The sequence below is a fragment of the Cavia porcellus genome, unplaced genomic scaffold (genome assembly GCF_034190915.1).
Source record: "Cavia porcellus strain 051 isolate PalLab524CR breed Dunkin Hartley unplaced genomic scaffold, mCavPor4.1 scaffold_8, whole genome shotgun sequence".
NCBI lineage: Eukaryota > Metazoa > Chordata > Mammalia > Rodentia > Caviidae > Cavia > Cavia porcellus.
Window position 1 is genome coordinate 55,446,733 of NW_026947491.1, and position 25,931 is coordinate 55,472,663.

The following is a 25,931-nucleotide window of genomic DNA, read 5'->3' on the forward strand; positions in this document are numbered from 1 at the left end:
CAAATTTGCCTTATAATGTGGAGACATGAGCAATAACGAGGGCGGGCAAATTCCACGAATTTTTTCATTTACTTTGTGTAACGGATCATTAGACGTTTCGGAGCCAGGGATAGTTTCATTTGCCATTTTACAAATATGAAAAATAAAGGCCTGTTCCTCAGTGTATAAACTAAAGGCGCTTCCTACAAATTCTTGGAGAGTTTGCATTTCGGTGGGACGGGGGATTAACAGGAAATAGGCGCTGATTTTGGGTCTTTACTCCAGAGGGCGGCGGAGCAGAAACGAAGAACAAGATAAACTGAAACCCAGAGCTGGGGTGTGAATTAGTGTTAGGGTGCTCGCCCAGCATGAATCAGGCCTTAGGTAGGATAAAGTGAAAATTAATTCAACACACCAAAATAGAGCGTAACATAACGTAAGCCAAGAGTATGCCGGGGCTCTTTTCAGACATTTGTCACGGAAAAGGAAGTACATCCCGACGTCTCGCCCTCTGCCCTCTGCCTACTGCTGGAAGGCTAGAGGTGGAGCGGGACACCCGCTGTCACCCGAAACGTGCCCACCCGTCAGCACCGCCCACTCCGCCCACGAGCTCCGCCCACTTATTCCCCGCCCCCATCCTCAGGGCCCCGCCCCATCCGCAGCGCCTCTCTGCCCCGGTTGGCCGCCGCGGGGGCGGTGGCCGCGGTCCCCGGAAGTGTGGCTGACGTGTCCCGGCCGCGCTCGGAATTGTGGGCTATTGGGCTAATGGCGTCGGCGAGCCTGAGGAGCTTGGGGAGCTAGCACTGAAGCTTCTCACTGGGTTGGCTGGTAACGCCCGGTGTGGCCGGGTCCCGCGACGGCGGGGAGGATCTACCTGGCTGGGAGTCTCTTCGGCCAGCGCTGGCGGAGCCTAGCGGGCAGGAAGACTGCGGGGGCACCTCCGACGGGAGCCGGGGGTGTTTCGAGGCTACGCGGGGCTCGGGCTCGCTTCGGGTTCGCAGCTCAGGCCCTGCAGAGCCCTGCGGAGCCCAAGAGGCAGCTGCTCCCGGGGCTGGAGGGGCCGGAGCGGAGCTGCGCGTTGCCCAGAGGAGCTGACAGTGTCGGAGCTTGTTTGAGTGGCTCAGAAATCAGCTCGGACCTGGGGAGATCATGTCCGGCACCAACAGCCCTGAGGCAGTGAAGAAGCTGCTGGACAATATGCAGAGCGACTTGCGAGCACTGTCACTGGAGTGCAAGAAGAAATTCCCACCTGTCAAAGAGGTAAGCTCCGGGCAACGTCAGGAGGAGGCGCCCAAAGCATGCCTAGTTAGGTTGGACCCAGTCTTTCATCCCCGGCTTCTGTACTCCCGTTTTTCTTTGGTGCTTACCTTCGCAGGTTGGAGTTGGTGGGTTCCGCACGCGTTTTCTGTGGTTTCCGCTTGTGAGGTCTGAGTTGAATTGATTTCTTCCACGCTCCTGTCATTTTGATTTTGGAATGAAGTTCGTAGAGTAAGCCGATTCAGTTAATTCAGCTTAGTGTGCTGTACATTCACATTTTTTGTTGCTTTTAAAAATGCGAAACTGGTCAAGCGAGAGTTGAAAAACTTATGTGTTTGCTCCTAAAAATTAATACCCACTGTTATGGTGAAATCTCTGCTCTTTGTGCAGATAATACATCACTTGATAAAAAACAACTTTCCTTCTTGGGACTTGTAATTCAGTTTACCTCTCTGTCAACTCCATGAAGTATTAATAAACTATCCAAAGCCACCTAATTTACAGCTAGCTGCAGTGACTTTTGTTGTTGTTGTTGTTGTTGTTGAACAATACTGTGGTGGGAAGTTTGGTCTGGGAGTTAAAGCAAATACTGTACACTTGAATTTAAGTTCTAGCAATACATTTTATCTTCTTGAAATTTCAGGATTTTTACCAGTTATAAAATAGAGTTAAATAATGATTTTATAAGATTATGTGTAGAGCGATGTTATAAGAGAAGCTCAGGTTAATGTGTATAACTAAAATTCTTTCTCCAAGTAATTCCTGAATTGAAATTTCTAACATTTAATCACTGTTGGCTTTTTCTCTTAAGATGCCATGTTAACTCTTTTAAAATGTTTTTTAAAAACTCAATTTCCTTTATTTTTTGAAATTACATATTTCAGTGATATTGTAAAGTTAATTTTTATTTCTATTTAGTATAGTTTGGTATACCTGCAATATCATGTGTATTTATTTGCCCTTAAGAATTCGCCAAGGAATTTCGCATTTCTATGATTATTTAAATGTTTACCTGCATTATTATAGAGATTCTATAACTAGAATTGACTAACAAAATTTGGATTTTAGGCTTCTAAGGAATCTTTTCTGTGAGTGTTTCATTCTATGAGGCTTTCTGTTTTTGTTTTTGAGACAGAGCCTCATTGTGCACTTTAGGCTGCCCTGGAACTCACACTATGTGGCTCAGGCTGGCCTTAACTCACAGCGATCCTCTTGCCTCAGCCTCTAGATTGCTGGGCTTATGGTGTGGATTGCAAGCATGTGACACTAAATCCAACATCAGTTTTTAACAAACTGTCTTGTTATTTCTTTAATAAACACAGTGGAACGTGGTAATAGGACCGGATGGGCCATTTTGGGGAGATAGCTACGATGCCTTTTATTTCAGATAGTTAATGTAATCAGTAATGTAATGTAATCAGTAATGTAAAGTAATCTAGGGACCTTCATTAAAGTTAGTTAGCTTTTACTTGAAAACTGGCTAGAAAAGTATTTAGTAGTTGCACCTTGTCTTTTCTGTAATAGTGAGAATTCTTGTGATTATCTGATACATAATTTTGTGTCTAGTGCATGCTGTATAAGAATTTGTTGACTGAAAGACTTGCCTTTTTTTTTTTTTTTTTTGAGTACTGGGAATCGAACTCATGATCCCATGCTTGCCAGTGGCACTGCCACTGAGCTACATTCCCCAGCAGAATCTTGACTTTTTAACCAATAGTACTCATTTAGGACTGTATTTAGAGAAAGCCTTGATTTTCAAGAAATGTTTTGGAAGAATTAAAGTTTCTGTTGTAATAGCAATGGCAGTTTTTGGCTTTTGTAGGTAACTGGTATGTTTTGGGCTTTATTTTTCTCTTTAGGTGCTAGGTAACCATTAAGGCAAAGCTTTTTTTAGTATAAGAAGCTTTTCCATCTGTAGATTCATTTACTAGTTAAGTCTCCCAGGGTCTTTACAGGTATTACCAAAAAAATAATTATGGTGAAGTACTCAAGAACTTAATATAATACAGATCAGATTGCAGTGTGGGCTTTCAAAGATAGGTCTTCTTTAGGACTTTTAAAAAGCCTAAAAAGAAGTGGGATAGTTTATATTTAGCCTTTATATGAAGTTTTCAATAGTTAGTGCTTTTTTGGTTATAATACTTCATTGTAAATTTTTTAATAAGCTGAATTTTTAGGATTTCAAATTTGTTTGAAAAGCAGGAAAAAAACGCAAATAATAATAGGTGATGTCTCTAAAGTCATTTTTATGTAATCAATTTAAGTGGCTTTCAGTAACCTGAAGGTTTTGTTTATGTATTTTATGTAATCAATTTAAGTGGCTTTCAGAGGCAGTAACCTGAAGCTTTTGTTTATGTATTTCACAGATGCAAATATTATGGTTATTTCCTATTTGCTAGTGTTATGCTGTGGAAACAGCTGAGAGTGATCTGAGCCTGAAGTGTGATAGAGAAAATTTGTAATTCTTGTGCTGAGTTTTATAGAATGACTAGAAGAGAGGAGATGAGGATTAGGGGTTATACTTGCCTAAAGAAATAGCATATATTGTTTATAGTTCCTGTAAAATAAATGTCATATTTAAGATGATTGAGAACAATTAAAACTTGTTGAAACTAATATTAGTCACATTTTGACATTGTTAGTGGCAATTACTGGAAAGTATTGAGATTGAGGGAAAGGGTAAATTTTAAAAATGATGATTGCCCATATTAAAGTATAGAGATAAATAGGAGATTGGTTGCATTGTGATAGGAGTAAAAGAGATGGAACAGGTATAATTACCAGGTTATGGTGACCCTTCATAGAGTGGAAAGTGAAATCTGTGATATCTCCTAGGTCAGTGATGGTAAACCTTTTAAAGCTTTCAAAGATATAGCCTACTGTACCACCTAAGTTTTTGGCTTAGGAAATAGGTCAAAGAGGAAATGTTTTGGGGGAAAATTACTAGTCATAATATTTATGTGTGTCATCCAAGTGGAACTGCCCAGGATGTGTTTGAAAGGATAATCTTGTAATGTCAGAAGGAACTCTAGAATCTCAGATTTAGAAGTGTCAGCAAATAGTAACTATAGGAGTTGATGAGGTGAGGTATGGAAAGTAAATAGACTGAGAATATCAGGCTTGAAGAAGGAACTTCTGGAGACCATGGAATTGATAGGAAAGAGATACGGTTGGGTAGGCTGAAGGAGATTTCTTACTAAAACAAGGTTCCTGAGAAAACTAGGGTTTCCTAAATGTAGAAACTAGATTTTAATCTGAGAAAGGAAACATCTTCTGTCACAAGGAAAAAATGGATTTGAATGTCATAAATGTAAGAAGGGCATGATGGAGGGATTGGAAGTTGTGGGCAGTTTGGGCTGCGGCTTCTGCTGTTTTGGTAAGATAGGAAGCAAACTTGTGGCTAGAAGTAATAGTGATAAAAGAAGTGATGAGTGGGAGATTAGAGGAGCGCAGTGGATCACTTTGGAGAAGTGGAGGAGAAATAGACTAGGAATACTTAAGAGTCTTACTAGGAAAGGTGATTTGAAATGATGGATTGTGAGATCTCAATTGAATTCCCAAAGTGGCTTTGAGTGACTTGAAAAGATCCATAGGTTTAAGGAGCTAGCAGCACCATTTTAATAAAAAGCAGTAGGGTGGAAAATGAAAGAGCTAAAGGATAGAGGTCAAGATGGTATACAAATGGAAGTGAATAATATTGATCACATTCTTGGCACTCTTTTGTGACATAGAATAATTGAAAGACATTATCTCTGACGTGAATCAAAAAGGAAGAGATACTTCAAAATTGAATTATTTCTCTATATTTTCTTTTGTATAAGAGAGCTTTATTTTCAGCTATTTTCAAAATAGAAAGTTTTACTCATTATAATTTTATAGAGATTTACTAGTAAACTATAAAGCCTGGCAGCAAATATAAGAACAAATGAGAAATTGCCTTTATTTTCATGAAACTAACTCAAAAAGTTGAGTAAAACTGGTTTAGGAGTTTTGTACCTTTTGGCTCTGTTATGGTTTGTGTTTGGATGTCCCCCAAAGCCTCGTGCAGTCATGGAGGTATCTACTGTTTGTGATTAGTTCATTCTCTAGCACTAGAATTGGCAATGTGAGTGCTGCACTCGCCCGGGGGCAAGTAGCCAGTACACAATATAAGGGAAGGAATGAGGCATGCTTTTCCCTTTTTGCCCTTTTTCACTCTTGTCACCTGTGGCTGCCACAACATTTGCCCCTTAGCCACTCAACCTGCCTTGGAACTAGCTATGTACTGAAACCTCCAAAAACTGTAAGCTAAAAAACCCTTTCCTTTCTTAATTTTGAGGATTGAATATTTTGTCCCAGCAATGAAAGAAAAGTAGCCAACACGGACTGTAATGCTACATGATGTTTTAAATATTTCATTTTGTGAGTTTAGAGAAGTTTAGTAATTTGCGTTAGAATTAAAGCTAGCATGTAGAGGAACCAGAATATGAATCCATGTCTAACTCTTGCTTTTTTTTCTAATTGTATTATGCTGGAAATGCCTTCAAAACAAGTTAACTTGTTTTTGTCCTGTTTCCATTCATCTATTTTACTTCATTATTTATTACTATTGTTCATTCCTTCCATCTTGACATTCTGACTTCTGTAATACTGTGTTCCTGTTTCTCCTCTTGCGTCAGTATTCCTCAGAACTTGTAAGCCTCCCCCAAGTTCTGCCTTCAAACCTCTTCTTTCACCATGCTCATCTTACTAGCACTATCATCCTCTCCCATCTCTTCTGGCCTTACCCCAATGCTGATGACTTGAAAATTTAGTTCACTCTGCTTTCCTTGTTGAGTTTAGACCTGTATTTCCAGTTGCCTGTTTAACACATCTACCAGAATATCTTTCACATATTTCAGATTGAACTTGTAGATGAACTTATCTTTCCTCCTCATTTCCTTGTTTGGTTACTGATTCTATCATTATTACTCAGCAGAGATATTGTTGGCTGTCTTCTCCTTTAGCTTTCTCTGTTTATAGTCAGCTATTTTTTCTGGCTCTGTAATTTCTAATAACCTCTCTTTTTATGTGTGTGTGTGTATGTGTGTGTGTGTGTGTGTGTGTGTGTGTGTGTGTGTGTGTGTGTTTTATTTTCTAGGCTAGGTTATAACATTTTGTCTGGCCTTTGAAAACATAACTGGCATAATAGCTCAAAAAATCATTTTGTATTTTACTACTAAATTAATATACTTAAAATGAGGATCTCAGTGTCTTCCCTGTGCTTATAGGTCTCTTTTAGATAATATACCTTACACTTTCCATTTTTTTAAAATTTTGAGGCTGTGCATTGCTAAGTTGCCCCAGCTGGATTTCAACTTGCAAGCTTTATGCTTCAGCCTTTCAGAGTGCCTACTCTCTTCTTGAATGCTATAGCTTCTGACATTCTTTTCACTAGTCTGAAATTCCCTCTTGTGTGTGTGTGTGTGTGTGTGTGTGTGTGTGTGTGTGTGTCCAGCCCTATTTATTTCATGTCACAGGGCCTTTCCAGGTTGCCAAGGCTGGCATTAAACTTGAACCTTCATGCCTGAATCTTCTAGAGTATTGGAAGTGCACCAAAGCCCTTATCCTCTTTTTTTTTAATTAAGATAATTAGTTATTTACCTCTTAGTTATTTACCTCTCATGGCTGAGACAAACTACCTGATACCGAAAGTTAAGGAAGGAGAGATTTATTTAGCTTACAGTTTGTAGAGATTTCAGTCTATAATGTGTTAGCTCTAAGGTGGGATGGCACTGCAGAGGGGAAACAGTTCATGGAGGGCAGAAGGTAACAAAGCAAGCAAAGGATGACCACAGTTCTTTCTGTTTCTTGTGTCTTATCCAGGATGTAGGGCAGGTAGCACTCACATTCCCTTGATCCTATTACCCTGCTATTGCTCTGTGAAGCAATCCGACACACTCTAGATCCAGCCACTGTAAACAAGCCCCACCTATGACTGTGTAAGGCTTTGGAGGGACACCTAGACATAAGTCATATCACTTGTCTTTAATTCAGTCATATTTTAAGGTTTTTCTATCTGTTTGTTACACAGATGAACCACAGTTACATGTAATTTTCTAATTTTGCCAAGAATTCATTTATTTGTTCATTCATAAAATGTTTGACCACCTGTGTACTGTGTGCTAGGTTAATACTGGAGAAAAATATTTACAACATCTACCTAGACTTGTTCTAGTTTATTTTCCTCGGCTTTCTTGACTTTCATTCACTTAGGCTTATTTTACAAATTATTTCCTCATTACAGTATATTTTACCCTCTGTTATAGTCTGTTTTCCACTTCTAAATAACTCCTTCAGGGTCAGTATTTTATCTTGTTTATCCTGTCTAACATAGTGAAAGCATTTGTGTACCTAAAAGATCCTAAAAACTTGTTAAAGATTACATTTTTAAGAAAAGACAGAAAAGGATGTCACATACATATTTTTTTATCATCTACATGGACTTTGCATGTCAGTTTTTCATTTAATAATATGTTAACAAAAATTTATTTAGTTCTTTCCTAGTAGCTAGAGGCTTTGACTATTGTAGATGTCTGTCTGTCTGTCTGTCTCTCTCTGTATATATGTGTATATATATATATATATATATAGATAGATAGATAGATATGAAATGCTACAGTTATAATTAATTGAAAATCTGGTTTAATGTAATAACTATTTTATAAGCACATTGTCCTCTACAGTGTATTCTAGATCTGTTAAGTACTCTCAACAGTGAACTTTGAGTTTAGGTCTTTTGATTTTACTTGACATCTAAAACTCTTCAGCCAGCTGCATACCTCCCTTGTGTTTCATGAGTTTGTTATATTATCTAAGTTGCCATTAACTGGAATTTCACATTTCTTTTTTAGCTCTTATTTCATACTGTGTCTTGTAAATAATTATTTGTCTTAATTTGATGCTTTGTTCTCATATAAGTTGTGAAGTTTAGCATATACACGTGTATATATATATATATATATATATATATGAGATAAACACAGAACAGGAGCTTTTGTGAAGGGAAGCAGTTTTTAAAAACATTTTAAAAGCAAGTCTATAAATTTCTAGTAGTAGATATTTATTGATTTTTTTCCTTACCATCTGATTCCTTTGCACCCATCAATGATATTCTATACTCTTCCTTCACTTTCAGCCCTTTGATTTTTGTGAATTAATGTTTCTTATCTTTAGAGTGCACTGATTAATTTAATCTAGTTTAAACCTCTTCCACCTCTGTCACTCCCATCTCCATTCCTGCCCATATCATGCAGTGCCAGTGACGTGTGCCTAGGGAAGAAAAGCTTGTTCTTTCTCAGAATTCTTCTGTAAGAGATCTTTTTCTCTCCTAAATATGAAATTGTGAGTTGTGGAATAGCTGCAGCCATTTTTGTTGCCAAGATTTGAAAGCATCCTGAGGATAAATCTATCCATGGAACAGGAGAGAACTAAGAGAGTGACAGAAAAGTAAAACTGCTGTCCTGATGGGGTGATGAATCTGTGGATCAAACTTCCTTGGTTTGTTTGTTTTCCATTAGTGAGACAATAAAGTCTCTCCTCCCTCATCCTTTTTATGTGAGTTTGACTTTTGATACCACTGTATTTAGAACTTTTAATTTATTCATTTAGAAAAATTTATTTCTGTAACTATTGTTTGAAAGACACTGTGAGTGGTATTAACAATATAGAGAGATGAATAGGATGTTTAGTATCTTTTTTTTTTTTTTTGTCTTTTTTGTTTTTATCGGTACCAGGGATCGAACTAACGACTGCCGGCTTGCAAGGCAGGTGCTTATGCTGCTGAGCTAAATCCCCAGCCCCAGGATGTTTAGTATCTTTATAGGGCTTATAGCTTGAATAAATAAAAAGACATAATGAAATGAATGGGTTAAAGCATTACAGATAAGACAGATAATTCTAAAAGCTTTTTTAGTAACTGTCATAGATAAAAGTGTTGAAAAAAATGATTTCTCTCACAAAGGGTGCACCAATTAGAAGAAACTGTCTTACGTCTACAAATATTTTCATGTTGGTTGTGGTTTAATTTTGGTAAACCATTGTCACATAGTAGTGCTAATTTGGCTTTATATTTAAATGATTTTGTTGACTTCATAATTTGAGGACTATAAAGAGTTTATTTTTCTTTTTTGTGGTGCTGGGGATTAAATTCATGGCCTCATGCATGCTAGGCAAATGCTCTACCAACTGAACCACACCCCCACTCAACTCAAAAACTTTATTATATTTATCCATTTTTAAGTTTGTTAGAGAATCCCTTTGCATTTAAAAGATGTCCCTCACATTGCTCAGTTCTGAGAAACTCCAGTAGAAGTGGGTATAAGGAAATTAGTTAAGAGAAACTGAGTAGATAAGAGGTAAAGATTGTAGAGAGATAGATATCCCTTTAGATTGAAAACGAGTTTGAACTAAAGAGTGAAAGGATTTGGGGGGAAAAGATTACAAAATAGTTTAATTAGATAGACTTTGTGCCTAATTAGATTGTGGAATGAGGAGTAAAGCTCAAATGGTTAGTGATGGGATGGGTAATGCCAGTATTCAGAGAAGAAAGATTGTAGAAAAAAGAAACAGGTTTTTCTGGCTGAGGTGGGAGTTTTGGAGGTAGAGGAAGATGATAGCATCTTTTTTAACATGTTGAATTTAAAGTACCTTTTAAAGGTAAGATCAATCAGTCCTGTAATTTGAAAGACACGTTAGGAATTGGAATATACTTTAGTAGTCTTCAGCATTTAGAAAGAGAGTAATTGAAACCATGGAATTACGGGGTACCCAGGAAAAGTTTATTGAGTGAAAAATGAGGCTAAAGACATTCTGGATGGTTTTGCAGGAGGAGTCAGCAGAAGGTATTGAGGAGAATCAGCAAATATTTCTTGAGAATTATTCACTGTTAGAGTGAGAAATAGCTGGATTTAGTGGTGCATACCTTTAATCTGAGACTGATAATCTCAGTCTGAGGCAGAAGGATAATGGTGAGTTTGAGGTCAGCCTGAACTACATAGTGAGTTCAACCTGAACTGCACAGGGAAACACCATCTCCCTCTGAAAAATAAAAAATAAAAATAAAAAAGAAATATTGATTGCTTCAGTGCATTTAACTTTTTATTTTAAAGAGAAAAAACCCCACACATTTAAGATTTTGATTCTCTTTCCCAAATCATAAATTCCATTAGAAATAATATTAGACTACCTAACCTTAACATACATAATCTATCCTGGTTACAGAACTAGCAATTTTTTTGTTTCTTCTCCCCATTAGAGGTAGGAGGATTTGGATAACTTGTGTTACAGTTGAGTAGGTTTCCTACAGATGCACTTATTATCTGTGCAGAGTAGGAGATACTCTTAATCACTTAACATTCTACCCTGAGTGTTGGTGTTGCTGAGGCAGATGTGTTTTCAATCAGCTGATTCTTGTTTGTATGAAATGCACTTGTATGTCTGTTTTATATTGACTATTTTTTTTATATTTTTTAAAATTTAGAACATTGTATTTGCCTTTGATGTTTGTTTCTAGTGAAATTTAACAGTAAGTTCTAGTTATTTTCTTTTACTAATTTATGTTTATTTTATTTGTGATAATAACCTATAATTTTGTGCTACAGTCTATAAAAACTCAGGGTGGGAATGTGGTTCAATGGTAAAGCTCCTTTTTTTTTTTTTTTGTGGTACTGGGGATTAAATTTAGGGCGTTGTGCATGCTAGGCAAGCACTCTACCACTGAGCAATATCGCTGGCCCAGGGCACAGCTCATGCTTTGCATGCACAAGGCCCTGGGTTCAGTTCCCAGCACCACAAAACAAACAAAAAAACTTAACTAAAAAACTCTTAACATAATTACATTAGAGGTAATTTTTGTACTTCTCCAGAACTCTGATTTTCTTTTACAATACAAAATGAACACATTTTGGACACTGGGACTGAATAGGAAGGAAGTGCCAAAAAGATCTGAAAAAAAAAATCTGCAAAAGGAGAACTGATAACAAATGAGACAGGAAAAGTCTGTGTTAGGAAATGAAAGGACAAATTTTTCTCTTTATTGTCAACTATTCATAATACAGAAATGTTAGAACTTGGCAGGAGAAACAAAACTAAAAAAATTCTATAGTGGTCAGTGCTTATAATAATTCTGTGGTGGTTTGACAGTTGATCAACATCTAACAAGCTATCCTATCATCAAAAAGCAAGGAAAATATTATTATAAAATATTTACTTCTAGACTAAATAATATGGAACTCATTTGTTATTTAGTCAAAATGAGGGGATTCAGAAGGTCATTTACAATCTAATAGACCAAATAATTGAAAAATATGGGATAGTAAAATGCCAGCCAGGATGTCTGTCACCATTCACCATTACATTTAGTGGGTAGACATTTTATTGAAATTATACCACCCACAGAAAAAAAGAAAAGGCAAGCATGACAGTGTAAAATATGTTGTTTAAAGAAAGGCAATAATACAAAAACAATTCAGAAAGAGACTAGATACTACTGTCCAGATAGCAATGTGCTATGTATTAAATGTTTTAAGATGTACCATACACAGAAAAATTACTAAATAAATTTGATAAGGTTGTTTTTATATTTTTTGTTGCACTAATATGAATGAAGAATATGCAATTTTTGGCCATTGTATATTTAAATAATAGAACTAGAAAAGGTTAAAGCAAAAACTACAGATTTTTCTGCACACCTTGGTAAGTGAATGGAAATCAAACTCTGAAGACCTCCTACAGGATACACACTTAAAGATGCAGGCTAAACTGGGGTTAGTTATGAAGTAAGACCACAGAAATTAGGGGATCTTAGTACTCATGTGTTGTCAATAACCATTCCTAGTGAACCTTCCTAACACTGCAGGAAACAGGGTAAGATATTACACTTTCAAAGTACTTTGACAGTAGATATTTTGATTTTAAAAAATGAGGACTGCCTAGGGCTGTGGTGGTGAACCATACTTTTTATTTATTTTTTTATTTTAATTTTTTGAGACAGGGTCTCCCTATGCAGTTCAGGCTGACCTTGAACTCACTTTGTAGCCCAGGCTAGTCTTGAATTTGGAGGGATCTTTCTGCCTCAGCCTTCCTAGAGCTGGGATTGCAGGCATGAGCCACCACACCTGGCTTACATTTTTCTTTTAAAATAAAAGATGTTAATGTCTGAGTTTTTTTTTTTCAAAGTAAAACCTCAGTATTCAGGTTTAATTGCAGTTTGGCACTGTGATAAACCAGTGGGTTTTTGGTTACAATTTGGGCACTTGTCTCTCAAAGGCTCAGTATCACTGACCTAAGGGAACATATAGTCCTTTTGAATTTAGGAATGAGAACATTGGTTATATATATTTTTTAAAATATTACTTAGAGCTACTTAAAGCACTGCTTCTTCCTTCTTATTTTGAAAATTTATTGATTTATTTTTAATTTTTTTATTAACACGTTTGCTGAAAATGAGGTTTACATTTATTTTAGGGAGTAGGTACATATATTTAACATATCTTGATTTTTTTATTCCCCTTTTTCTTCTCATCCTCCTCTCTAGATCCCCTTCGCCCATTTTCTTCATCATTATCATTTTTAGTTCCTGTGAATAACATGATTACATTGTAGGTAGTTGGTACATGTACATGATACATTTTAAATCTTTTTTCTTTCTTTCCCCAACTCTTGATCCCTTGGTCCCCTTCAATTTGCACAAGATCTATCTTCCTGTTTGTTTTTTTTTTTTTCTGATGTTTATTTTGCTCTTTTTATTTATATGCTGAATTAAATAAATAAATCAGTATTTAAGCTTCTATGTTTGATTTATTTTACTTACCATCATATTTTCAGTGTCTATGCATTTTCCTAAAAATGTCTGGAATTTATTCTTTTTTATAGCCAGCTAGTCTTCTATTTTTGTATAGATACATTTTCCTTATCCATTCATTTGTGGGGAGACATGGAAGCTGCTTCTAAGTTTTGTGTACAGTATAATGAGTTGTGCTGCTATACACATTAGTGTGTGTATATTGCTATAAGATATCCTTATGTCTTGGGAAGATTCTTTGAAGGGGAATAGCTGGATTGAATGGAGTTTCAATTTTTAGTTTTTGAGAATACTCCCTATTAGTTTCTTTAGTTGTTGTACTAGTTTATATTCCTACCCACAGTAAACAAAGAAATGTTCTTTTTTCACTGCATCCACACCAGCATTTTTTATTATTTGATTTCTTGATGATTGCCATTATTTCTGGAGTGAGATGAAATTTCATGATGTTTTAATTTGTTTTTATCTAATGGCCAGAGGTGAACTTTATTTATGCATTTATTGATCTTTGTATTTCTGAGATGTGTACTCAGAAGTATATTCATTTCAGTTGGCCAGTTTTTCATTGAGTCTTTTATTTTGGAATGGTCTAATTTTCTTGAGTACTTCATATATTAGTTCTCTGTGTAAGGTATAGCTGGCAAAACTTTTTTCCTATTCTGTAGGTTTTTCTTCACTTTGTTGGTTGTTTCCTTTGTTTTGCAAAAGCTTTTTAATCTGCTTTGATTCTCGCTAGCTCTTGTGCAGTTAGGGTTCTCTTCAGAAAGTTCTTGCCTACACCTATGTCTTCAATATTTTTACCTATTTTATCTTTCCATAGGTTAGGTATGTCTGTTTTAGTATTTTAGATCTTTGATCTATTTTTATTTTAGTTTAATACATTGTAAGAGATATGGATCCAGAGTCTATTTTCTGCATGTGAACAGCCAGTTTTCCCAGCACTGTTTGCTAAAGTGACTGTCTTTCTTCCAATGTCTAATTTTGACCCCTTTGTCTAAGATCAGGCGGATAAATTGTCTCTGGGATTGTTTCTTTATCTTCTCTGCTGTTCCACTGATTCACATGTCGGTTTTGTGTCACTTCCATACTGAGTGTACCAGTATCAACTGATTTGATCATACATCACCTATGTGTTAAACCTTGCAGTTACATACACTTCACCATTTATCATTACCATTAAGTATATCCTGTATTGTTACTGGCATATTCTTCTATGTAAAAAAAGAGGAAAGAAGAGATGGAGGGATGGGCGAAGAGTGGGTATAAGTCAGTAGGAAGAGAGGTAAAAAGGAAAATAATAGGTAAAAAGGTAGACAGGTGGTCAGACTGTTGGAGGTATTTGATAGTTGGAGTAAAGGGTTAGTGTTGCAGGTTTAAAGAAGGTATTTCTGTGAGTGGGGACAGGATGTAAGAGGAGGATGGTGTAATTTGAGATTAAGGAAAGCTGTGAGTTTGTTAGAAACTGGCATATTTGTGTGCCTCTAAGGTGGAGGAGGGGTGGGTAAAGACAAGGACTGGTTAAAATAAGGAAGAGCAGAAACAATACAACAGGGAGAACAGAAATTAGTATCACAGAAGAAAGGAAAGATAGCAAGAGCACAATATTTAAAAAAAACTTGAGTTTGAAAGGTGTGAGAAAGAAGGAAAAAAATAAGAAAACAGCATTGATACAGAGCTGGAGTTAAAAGGGGGAAGAAAGAAAATAAACATTACATCAAAGTAATGCATGAATGAATCTGACAGGAATTCAAAAAATCTGACAGGAATTCAGATAAGAGACTGTACTTTCCTTTCTCACATGACCATTATGACAAGGACCTGAGTGTCCACACGGTTTCCTGATTCCCTTCTTGCCTGTGCATGAAGCCACCCAAGTTCCCATCGGTGGTGAGGGTATCAGTTTCTCTGAGTCCTTGTCTTTAACGCAGGCTGTGCTTTGGGCATGGTTAGCTGCAATCTTTTATTTGTTTTTCTTTTTTTGTTTTTGTACAGGGAATCAAACTCAGGATCTTGATCAGGCACTTGTGCTGCTGAGCTATATCCCTGGCCCTGCAGTCTTTTATTTCTGTCCTGTGATCTAGCCACATCAATTAATTCAAGAGAAAAAAGATGTGAAATAATTTTTCTGATACCACGCTGTCCTTTACTTTTTACCAGTGTCCTAAGCCTCCTGCTTCTCTTTGGGCTGGACAAACCTCCATGTTCTCACTTTAGATATTTTATGAATATTTTGTTGCTAGTAGTTCTCTGTCCCATCTTTCTCTTTGAGTTCACATGCCAACCTAACCTTGTCTCAAGAATTTTCCTTTCTAACCAGCAGTTAGAAACTGGCACAGTCCTTGGACCTAGTTTAGGAAGTCTTTTGCTAAATGTGATTATGATCACTCTTCCATTTATTGAGTAATTTCACTGCTTAAATTTTTCTGGACTGTGTGGAAATGATACAGGGGAATGAAACTCCCAACCTACTATGTGTGGTGCGAGTTCCTATTGCTTCCAAGATTTAGCTAGTATGAGTTGTTTCTATAAATACAGGTATGCATGTATCACTGTAAGATGATGTGTTTAACTCTTTTTGGGGAGATAGCAAGAGGAAAGAGCTGGGTTAAATGGAATTTTTAGTTTTGATTTTTTGAGGAATCTCTGTACTGATTTCTATAATGAATGTCCTAGTTTGCATTTCCACCAGCAATCAGAAGGGTTTTTGATCCCAGCAGCTGCCTCAGTAGCATTATTATTTGATTTTGTGGCGATAACCATTCTTTCTGGGGTAAGGTGGAATTTCAGTGTTGTTTTACTTGGCATTTTTCTAATGGTTAGAGTTGTTGCACGTTGTCTAACGTGTTTATTTGTGCTATTTCTGTGAAGTGTGTATTCATTTCACTGGCCTGTTTTTCAACTGTGCTTTATTTTGAGGGGTCTACTTATTTTGAATTCTTTATATATTCTAAATATTAATCTTCTGCCCAGGTGGAGTAACTGGCAAATTGTTTTTCCCTTTGCTTAGGTTGTTTTTTTATTCTGTTGGTTGTTTTCTTCGCTGGGTGAAAACTTTTTGATCTGATATAATTCCATTTATTGATTCTTAGTGCTATATCTTGTGAAGTTTGTATTCTGTTCAGAAAATCCTATCCTTAAAGAGTTTTACCTATTTTATCTCTCAGCAGATTGTTTCTATTTTAACATTTAGATTCTTGATCCATTTTGATTTTAGTTTAGTACATGGTAGGAAATATGGTGAGAAATATCTAGATTTAATCTTCTGCATTGACAGCCAGTTTTCTAGCACCATTTGTTAAAGAGGCTGTCTTTTCCTCCAGCATGTTTTTGGTCCCTTTGTCAAAGACCTAACCACTGAATGTGTGTGGGGTTATTTGTGTATCCTTTATTCTGTTTCATTGATATATATCCATTTTGTGCCAATACCATGCTGTTTTTAGTCACTGTAGCTTTGTAATATTACTTCAGGTCTTGGAATGTGATGCCTCTGCTTTCTTACTGCTCAAGATTGCTTGTGCTATTCTAAGTCTCTTTTATTTTAAGATTGTCTTCTCTAGTTGTGAGGAATATATTAGTATTTAATTGGAATTACATAAAGTCTGTTTGTCAGTTTGGCAGTGTGGCCGTTATGACTACTGGTTCTGCCTATGTAGAACTTGACATCATTTTCTGATGTCCTCTTTAATCGGTCTTTTACTTCCTTAGTTAGGTTTAGTTTGTAAGTGTTTAATTTTTCTTGGTACTACTGTAAATAATATTGTTTTTGAAATTTCTGTATGAGATCATTATTGGTATATACAGTGTTATTTATTTTTGTGTTGATTTTGTATCCTGCCACATTATTGAATTTGGTTATTAATTCTAGGGATGTTTTGGTGAGATTTTTGGTCTTCTTTGTAGGAGAGCATGTCTTCTGCGAACGATTAGTTCGAAGTATTCCTTTCCTATATAAATCCTTTTTATTTCTACAGTCTGGTGTTGGTCTGCTTGCTTGCCTCAGGGGACACTGTGGTCTGTCATGGACTTACCTATGTTGGAGTCCTATTGTCTGGTTTTTAATCTTTTGTTATTTTGAATAATTTAGCCTCTGTATCTTTTGATTTCCTCCCCTTGCTGACCCATGCATTGGCATTGGGAGTTTTTGGAGAGGTTTTTGTTGCCTTGTCTTTTCATGTTTCTAATTTTTGTTGCTATTTTCTTTTCTTTAAGGTTTGTTTCTTTTGTGTGCATGGGCTAAAATTTATGGGCACTTGTAGTGGAAAGATTTTGTTGTTAGAATGGAGATCTCTTTAGTTCGTATCGACTTTTCATTGATGCACTCTGTGACAGCCTTTGTGTTTGTCCCAAGATTTGACTATCTCCATTAATTTGATAGTGGAGGATTCAGTGTAATTTGCCTAGCACTCAGTTAATCCAGGAATGAATCAGTGTGATACATAGGCAGTTCTAATACTGACATACAGAGAAAACCTGTGCCACCCTGGTACCAGTGTCTAAATCAGCGATCCACAATATGAAAACAGACTGAATATTGCCCTATCATAAGAACCAAGCACATATCATTCTTAATCATAGAAAAGACTTTAGTATAAGCAGTGAGACAAATCCATTGTTGATATACAATAAATAACTACTAAATGTATCAACTCTACCCCTACTAACAATAGGAAAAAATTCAAGAGTAAAATAAAAGCATAGAATTAACTACTAAAGATTAATAAAGCTTAATGGTTATACCAATAAATATAAGGACTAGGTAAGGAATAGGAGAATTAAAAAATAAAATTTGAAAAATTAATCAAAAGATGAGAAGGAGGAAAAAAAATTGTGCTAATGGATTATCAAGGAGTAAAATAAAATTAATAGAATTAAATGAAGAACAGAAAAGAACAAAGAAAAAAAATTTTTAAAGAGAAAGGAAAAGAAACCTAATCCCTAAAACAGCAATGAATAAGAAAGAAAAAAATGAGTCAAAAAATTCTATAGTAATTTTGAATGGGTCATGTGTTGTTGTCATTTTGGCCTGTTTATGTGTGTCCTCACCCTGCAGCTTTATAATCCAGCAACATCTGCCTAAGTTTACAGCCTGTGGATTTGTGAGGTGCTCCAGAGCTCCTCTGTGAGTCATCCAGGCTTTGGCTTTCCATCCACGCTAAAGTGTGCCCTTGCTCACATTAGCAGTTGGGGAAAACAGGCCTTTTCTTTGTGCCCAATGTAAGCAGCAGGTTAAAGCAGACTACTCTACTTTATTCCAGCTGTTTCAAACACAACCACCAGTGAAAGCCATACAAGACTGGGCCTGACTTCTCACCACAGAGGGCAGAGCAGTGATTTTCCTGACTTGAGTTTAAATTTCTTAAGGGTTCTTTGACTAGCCTTCACCCTCTGAAACTGTCTCCTGTTGCTGCCTCTCTTTCTGAGGATAATACTGAAAACCCTGACCGAGGTTGTTTTGTAGTTCTGCAGCTCTGTCTCCCTCCTGAAATGTGCCTGATTAAACCTTCTCTGCTAATATTGTGGGTTCTGCTCTTGACAGCTTCTTCAAATAGCCTGTCCTGTGAATGAAGTCATTTTCAAAGTAAAACTCCACTCTGTTTTTGCTGTTTATAATAGCTGTGGGCTTTTCGTGGGGCTAGTGCTACTGGTCCTGTCTATATTTGTTTCTTAGACCGCCCAACTCTGGGAACTTGACCTTGTATTTGCTGAGTAGGTTCCTCTCTTCAGAGCTTGAGTGAGCTTCCACAGTGTTTCATTTTTTTTCCGCATCGTGCTGTGTTTCTCTAGCTTTTCTGTATTTCTAATTTTCCTCTCAGTTTCCTGTCAGTTCCCAGAGATACACTTTTTCTTTTCCTTCTTCACCAAGTTGTAATTTTCCAGGTTTCTGGATCCCAGGTCCCGGTGAAGCAATATTTTGCTGCTGATCACTACTTTGATATTTTTATTCCTCTACTTTCTTTTTTTATGTACTCAGTTTTCAAAATATAGTGTGTATTTTATACCTACAGTGCAGCTCAATTTGTACTGGCCTTGTATCAAAGTGTTTAATACCTATATGTAGTCAATGGCTACCATATTATAGAGTCCTTTTTGAGGTATTTTGTAGAATGCAATGTGACTTGCAAATACTACCAGTTAAACACTCTGTGATAAAGTATTTTAGATGTATTATAAAAACTTAAATGACTGAAGAAATTTACTAAAGAGAAATAAAAGTGTATTATAAAACTTAAATGATTGAAGAAATTTTACTAAAAAGAAATAACAAAGTGCTTAGTTATACAATTTCAAGAAAATTGTTTAAATACAAGCAGCACTTTTATTTCACAGTGTTGTACAATTTTTTGTGATGGAAAGAGAGCAGATGTAAAATGAGAAAGAACAATATGATTTTTTTCCCTTAGGTTTTGTTTATGTTATTTTTAAGGCAAGAAGACGTTAACATGCAGTTTGCATGTGAGGGATCAAATTAATAATTTTATTATGGGTAATGTGTGTGCACCACTGGGCTTAGTGTTTAATATTTTGAAAATAAAAATGATGTGACTGATTCTGTTTGTGAATTTAATTTTATGTATTATATATTACTGCATTTGCCTGGATATTGCATGTTGATGTTTTGTTTTCTAATTATTTTTATTCTTGCAGGCTGCTGAATCAGGAATAATAAAAGTTAAAACAATAGCTGCAAGAAACACTGAAATTTTGGCAGGTAATTTTTTGCATTACTTCAATAATTAATGAAAAATTGATTAGTAGTAAAAATACAGTCTTTATGCCATCAAGTTTTTGATTCATTTCTTTCTCATATCCTAATGTTTTCTTTAATGGTACAGAACATGCAAATGTCCCTATATTGGGAACTGTTTCCCAGAGGTTAGAGCTGTAAACTTCTCTGAAATCAGTAGTTTAAAACTTTTAGTTCCTTACAGTCTGGAAGTTTTTCCTTACTCATCTTTTCTTCCACCTAAGACACACCTTATTCATAAAAGTCATTCAATTAATATTTGTTATATGAAATTGGATGAAAGATTGAGTCTTAGTTAATCTTTCAAGATCTTTTGTATCCTTAAAATATAAATAGTTTGCAATGTGTTGCATATTTAGTGCTAATGTGAGCTTTGAGTTCTGGGTGAAGAATGAATGAATAAGGTAGAGAAAAGGAAATCATTTTTTTAAAATAATTTTTTGAAAAATTTCTTTTGATTGAATTCAATTTTCAAGGAGAAATTGTTGAGCTTCTTTTTCAGTTTCTTCCCCCACCCTCTTACTTCTTTTTTCTTCTTTGGTACTTTCTGATCTTGCCTCGATAATGAACATGGAAATGATGATAACTTTTTTGTTTTCTTTTCTTTTTTGAGACTGTTATATGTGAGATACTTGTACCATTCTATCTTGTAGAAAACTATCTTGTGGGAAATATTATCTTATATTTATAGTAGACCAAATTGAGATACAAAGAGATTAAGTTACTTTTCTAAGTCACATGATAAGCAATGGAGCCAGATTCAAAGGCAGGTGTGTTGAGAGCCAGTGTTCTTCCTCCTGCAGTGTGCTGCCTTGCTATTGCAAAGTTTGTGTGCTTGTTAGGCCCTCCCATATTTCATACTTAACTATTGCTTACTCCATTGATCTTTCAGTCTGTATTTACAGTGCCGGTAGTGCCTTTGCTTTCAGCCAGTATAGCAGAAAAGAAGTCAATTTACACAAAATCTAAATAGTAAAGAATTTCACTCTTTCAGATTTTACACTTAAAAAGAATACCAATAAACTCCTAATTTGTGAGATTTTGGAGTGTTACAGAAAGTTTTTTTGAGAAGGGTATAGTTTAAGGATTGGAGGCTACTAGGTTTGTTGGAAATTTACCTTTAGGGTTAGTTCTTCTAAATTGCATCCATCTCACAGCTTCTTCCCTGATTTTAAACAGTCAATCAAAAGCACCAAATAGTTTTGTAACCTTAGTCACAGCAGTGAATAATGCTCTGTGTGCATATTTAGGAATGTAGTGAACGTGATGGGTAAAGACAAAGGTACATATGGTTGGAAGAATGAGCAGATACTATATTTTGGGAGATGCATGTTGGGTCGGTTAACTACTGTGAAGAAATAGTTTTTAAAGATAACTTATGACCTGGATACTTTTAAGTTGGAGACATATAGGCCAATCATATTAGAATATCATTGTAAATATTTACATTTGCTACTATCATTGCTGATATCATGGTAAATCCTTACTCTCTTAAATTGAAGTTTTATTGGTTTTATAGTTGATGGAAAATATAAGACTGATTTCTTCTAAAGATCACTGTTCTATATAAATAAAATATCTAGTTAATCTTAAGGAAAAGTAAGAAATTTTGGATTAGGTAGTTGGAGTTTAAAAAAATAGACTTGCAATTTTAATTTGTTTTATTCATATCAATTCACAACATGTTTTTACACATGTACAGTAATTAATGTGTTAATCTCCAGACCCATGTACATGAGGGAGATACTCACATTTAATCTTTATTGTATTACTTTTAAACAAGTATTTATAGCATTGATAATCTAAAGGATATCGATTAATAGATTGTTTGAAAATCAAAGGCTTTTAAAAACAAATGATTCAAGTTATTTATTATATAGTTTTTAAATTACATGATTTATTCAGAGCACAGTGAATACTGAGAAAAAATTTTTACTTAACTATTTCTTGAGAAGTATTTACTTTTTTGATGCTACTGGGGATTGAGCCCAGAGGGTGCTGTACTAGTGAGCTACATCACCAGCCTTTTATTACAGTTTTCTTATTTTGAGAAAGAGTGTTGCTAAGTTGCTCAAGTGGGACTTGAATTTGAGTTCTTCTTGCATCAGCTTCCCCAATTACTAGGATTGAAGGTATGCACTACTAGGTTCAGTTTATTTACTTCTTTATAATACTTGAAACTATAGGGTACTTTGGTTTTTTTTTTTTTTTTGAAACGGGCTTGCTAGGTAATTTAGGCTATCTTTGAACTTACTATGTAGTCCAAGTTGGATTTGAACTCACGGCAACCTTCCTGCCTCATCCTCCTAAATGCTAAGATTCTAGGTGTATGCCACCACACCTAGCTTGTTTTTTGTGGTATAATTAATATCAAAGATCCCCCCAAAATTGTGATGTCTCAAATGAGATGTGACATTGAATTCCAATGTTTTGGTATATTCAGAACATATAAAGAGTTGCTGCAAAAATCAGAATCCTTAGAGTCATCTAATTAATGATATTCAGCATAGATTTTTAGTCAACTTAGGTTTCTTACATTTATGTTACATGGGAAAATCATTTACATTGCAGCATAAATTTTTGCTTTATGTTACCCCTTCTTCTAAGCATCCTCCTTTAATGTTTATTTTTCTTTGTTTTCACTGCTGTCATGAATGCTGACATAAGTGGAAATGCTATGCCAGGTAATGTCAGCATCGATTCAGACATAAAAATTGTTACCTAAAAGTTTCCATTTTCTTTAATGAGAAAACTCTGTAAATGAGTGAAAACAACATAGTTTTTTATTTACAAAGCCAAATGCCTTAAAACTTACACTTAACTGCTATATATTATAAATTCTTACTATCCTAGCTTAGAGTATACTAGAAATTGAGAAGGTATGTGCCATAGAAAAATTACATAACCTACTTTTAAAATGTATATTCATAATAAAGATACCAACAATGTTATAATGTTTTAAAGTTGTACATTTAACCCCTACTTAAAACCATAGTTTTAACCAACAGTTAAATATACTCATGGCTGCTTTCAGCTACTATTAGTATACATACAGGATTTTGACATACCTTTTAGTTTTTTAATGTAGGGTCTTTTCATTTTTAAATACTCTAAATTTTCTGAATTCTTTCATTGCTTTAAATTTAGGATACCCCTCTTCTACATAGTTTATAGTGTTTGGGTTTTTTGTTTGTTTGTTTCCTATGGCTTTTTAAAATAATATACAGAGTGGTATGAAGATCTAGTGTTCTTTTCCTTTGCAGAACTTCATTGTACCAACATCATTTGTAGAATAATCATTTTCTTTTCTTCTGGGTGCTTTTCATAAGAAATTGGCTTTACTTTTATTTGTTTCTTTTTCTTGAATTACTTGAATATATTTTTGGTCCTTCTGAGCCCATTAAATTTTTTAAATACTGTTAGAAATGGTAGTCTGTCCCAGAACTAGAATTTAGGCATTTTGAAGATAGAAGTAATGTCTAAATCACATTTATTTCTTTCATAAGATTTAAAATTTTTTATTTAATACTTGTTAAAATTAATCACATTGAAACTTTTATTAATCCCTGTTAGTGTGATTTATAGTGGGGTATCCTAGTTAAATTCTTTTTTTTCAGGATAAAAACTGCAATTATGCAGTGAAAATACTCAGAGCAAGGAAACCCCTAGGATATGGGGACCTGTTGGATCTCTTCCAGGTGTGTGAAAGTGCATCATTTAATCTCAAAATTACGTAATTTGGAAATACAGCATATATCAAACACAGTGTTACTCTGTTAAAGAGTTATGCTTCTTAAGAGACTTAGGTGGAAAGTAAACTCTTTCTCTTCTTCCCACCAAAGCCTATTCTTGTATTTTTATGGATACTGAATTAGAGAATTTAGATTTTTTTAAAAAATCAAACTTTTGTATTTTTTCTGGAATAACATATAAAATGGTTAATGCCAGATGTCTTTACATTTTTGTGTAGTATTTTCCTCAACACTTTTTTGAAATCTCTTTTCCTATGAAGACATTTGCATAAGACTACACTTTAATAGCCTATCATTATAGTTATTGTATATAGAGGCAGTATATGTTGTACTCAAAAGCTTCAGATTAATTTTAGTTTCCTGAGCACTTTTACATTTGAAAGAAGAAAAGCAGATCAGTAAACTTTTTCTTCTTCTGATCTTTCTTTTGCTGAGTTGTTTTTCTTTTTGAAACTGTGCTTCAAAAGATGTAGAATACATACATCAATTATTGGTATTATCTATTAGGATAACAAAAAAAATCTTCCTTTGATCCTTATATTCTCCTATAAATTGGAAGTAGAGATACATGTTTGATTCCTTTATATAATATAAAAATGTTAAAAATTATTACTACTTTAAATTTATCTCACCATGACAGACCTAACTATATAGGACATGCATACAAAATTTCACTATGATGCACCTGATTTGTTGATCTAAGATACACAGGTTTTTCAGCTGTAGTATTCCCTACAATGGCATGCATCTTAAAATTGATGTCCTCTTGAAATCATTAGGGCCTGATTAGGGATGTAGTTTTCTTTCTTCGTATGTGTGTGTGAATTAGTTCATTCTTAATCATGTTATTATAATTTCTGTTGAGTTATGCGCATTTGTTGTGGCCACTTATATACATCTTAATTGCTATTTAAAGTGTCACATTAGTTGTCAAAACTTTGTTAACATAAGGTCAGAAAACATACCAGTGTCAAAAAACGCAGAATGGTTGTCATTGGTTTAGAAGAAAATCTCAGAAACAATGGTGAAGTACTCTTTCAAGAAATAAGATATTCCCAAGCTCTTGATGATATAGATATTGAAATTGTAAAGAAAAATTCTAAACAATGAGATGATATTCTCATTGTTTAATTCACATTGATTTTCTTTATGATATTACAAGTGTATCTTGAAATCATTGGCCTCTTATACTCTTATGAAAATACATTGTTTTTTGTGACCCTTTATCTGAAGAGTTTAGACAGATAGTTTTAAAATGCAGATAACGGAGCCCTCTTAATTTTCATTATCATCAGGATGCTATTTAAAGAGTGCATTTAATGTGGGGATAATCGTGAACAAGTAATTAGAAGACAGTATCTTCGAATTATGGTTTTACCACCTATCTATTGAGTCACTTGGGCCAAATTATGCCTTATAGACTGTAAGAATATTGTGATGCTTAAATGAGAAACACATGCTAATGTCAAAAATTCAAAATGTACCTTGTTATTATTGAAAAAAATTTTTTTATTATTGAAAAATTTTAATTTGCCTGAAATTGAATAAGAGTGTCAGCAGAGATGGATGTGGATAGCCTTAGACTGCATATTTAACACTTTATTAAAACTTTATGATTGACTTTACAGTGACATTTAATCATTCCTAGTAATGTTTTGAGTCATTGTTATGGAAAATTTATATCTTTGGGTTTGAGTTAAAACTTTTATGCAAAGAAAGCAAGGGAATAAGGAGAGGGAGCTCTTTTGGAGAAGCTGTTGTCAGTCCTGTTTGCCATACCTTAGCTGTTGACACGGTAAGTTATGCTGACTTAGTGAAGAATTTTGTAGAGCATGCTCTAGGAAATTGGTGTCTTAATTTACCATACCATAAAGAGAACTTTGGGAGAAGAAACATAGGATTGAAACAATAAAACTAACGCAGTTTTGCCTTTTAATGGTCATTCTGGATGACTCAGTTTCTTTTGAAAAACTCTGTGTCTTTATGACTTTTGCCCCTTTAAAATTTCTCAGAGAATTAACTTCGTAAAAGGAGTTTGAGGTTTGGAATTACGTCATGTATGTCCAGTTAAGAAAAGAAAGGCTATTGTTTTAAAGGAGATTTGTTTATTTCTTGAAGAAGAAATTAAAACTATTTAAATTCAAGGCCTGTAATGAAATTATAGGAAGTTTCTGAATATTCATTCACAAGTATGGTAAGGATGACATACATACTATTTGTAATTACTCTTTCTGATCTAGAGTATGAATTCCTATTTATTTTCCCTCCAGCTTTATGTGAAGAAATAGATTTTTCCCTGAACTGTTGGGAATACATATCCTTAAAAAGCTTATAGCAAAAGATAAGGAAGAAACAAATATTAGGATGGAAGCATGAG

General features: G+C 34.9%; 1 protein-coding gene across 5 annotated transcripts in view; it reads left to right on the forward strand.

The window, feature by feature from the left end:
* Window positions 1-700: 700 nt before the first annotated feature.
* The window catches only part of Mon2 (MON2 homolog, regulator of endosome-to-Golgi trafficking), a 102,147-nt gene continuing 76,916 nt past the window's right edge, over window positions 701-25,931 (forward strand). For 2 of the 5 annotated variants that reach the window (XM_063254191.1, XM_063254192.1), the window contains exons 1-2: window positions 703-1,239; window positions 19,703-19,766. In XM_063254191.1, coding sequence (XP_063110261.1) covers window positions 1,129-1,239; window positions 19,703-19,766 — 175 coding nt within the window. In that variant the 5' untranslated portion in view covers window positions 703-1,128. Of the gene's footprint in view, window positions 1,240-19,702; window positions 19,767-19,794; window positions 22,487-23,419; window positions 23,501-25,931 lie in introns of those variants that run through there. The other 3 variants (XM_063254196.1, XM_063254193.1, XM_063254195.1) reach the window with 3 other exon arrangements.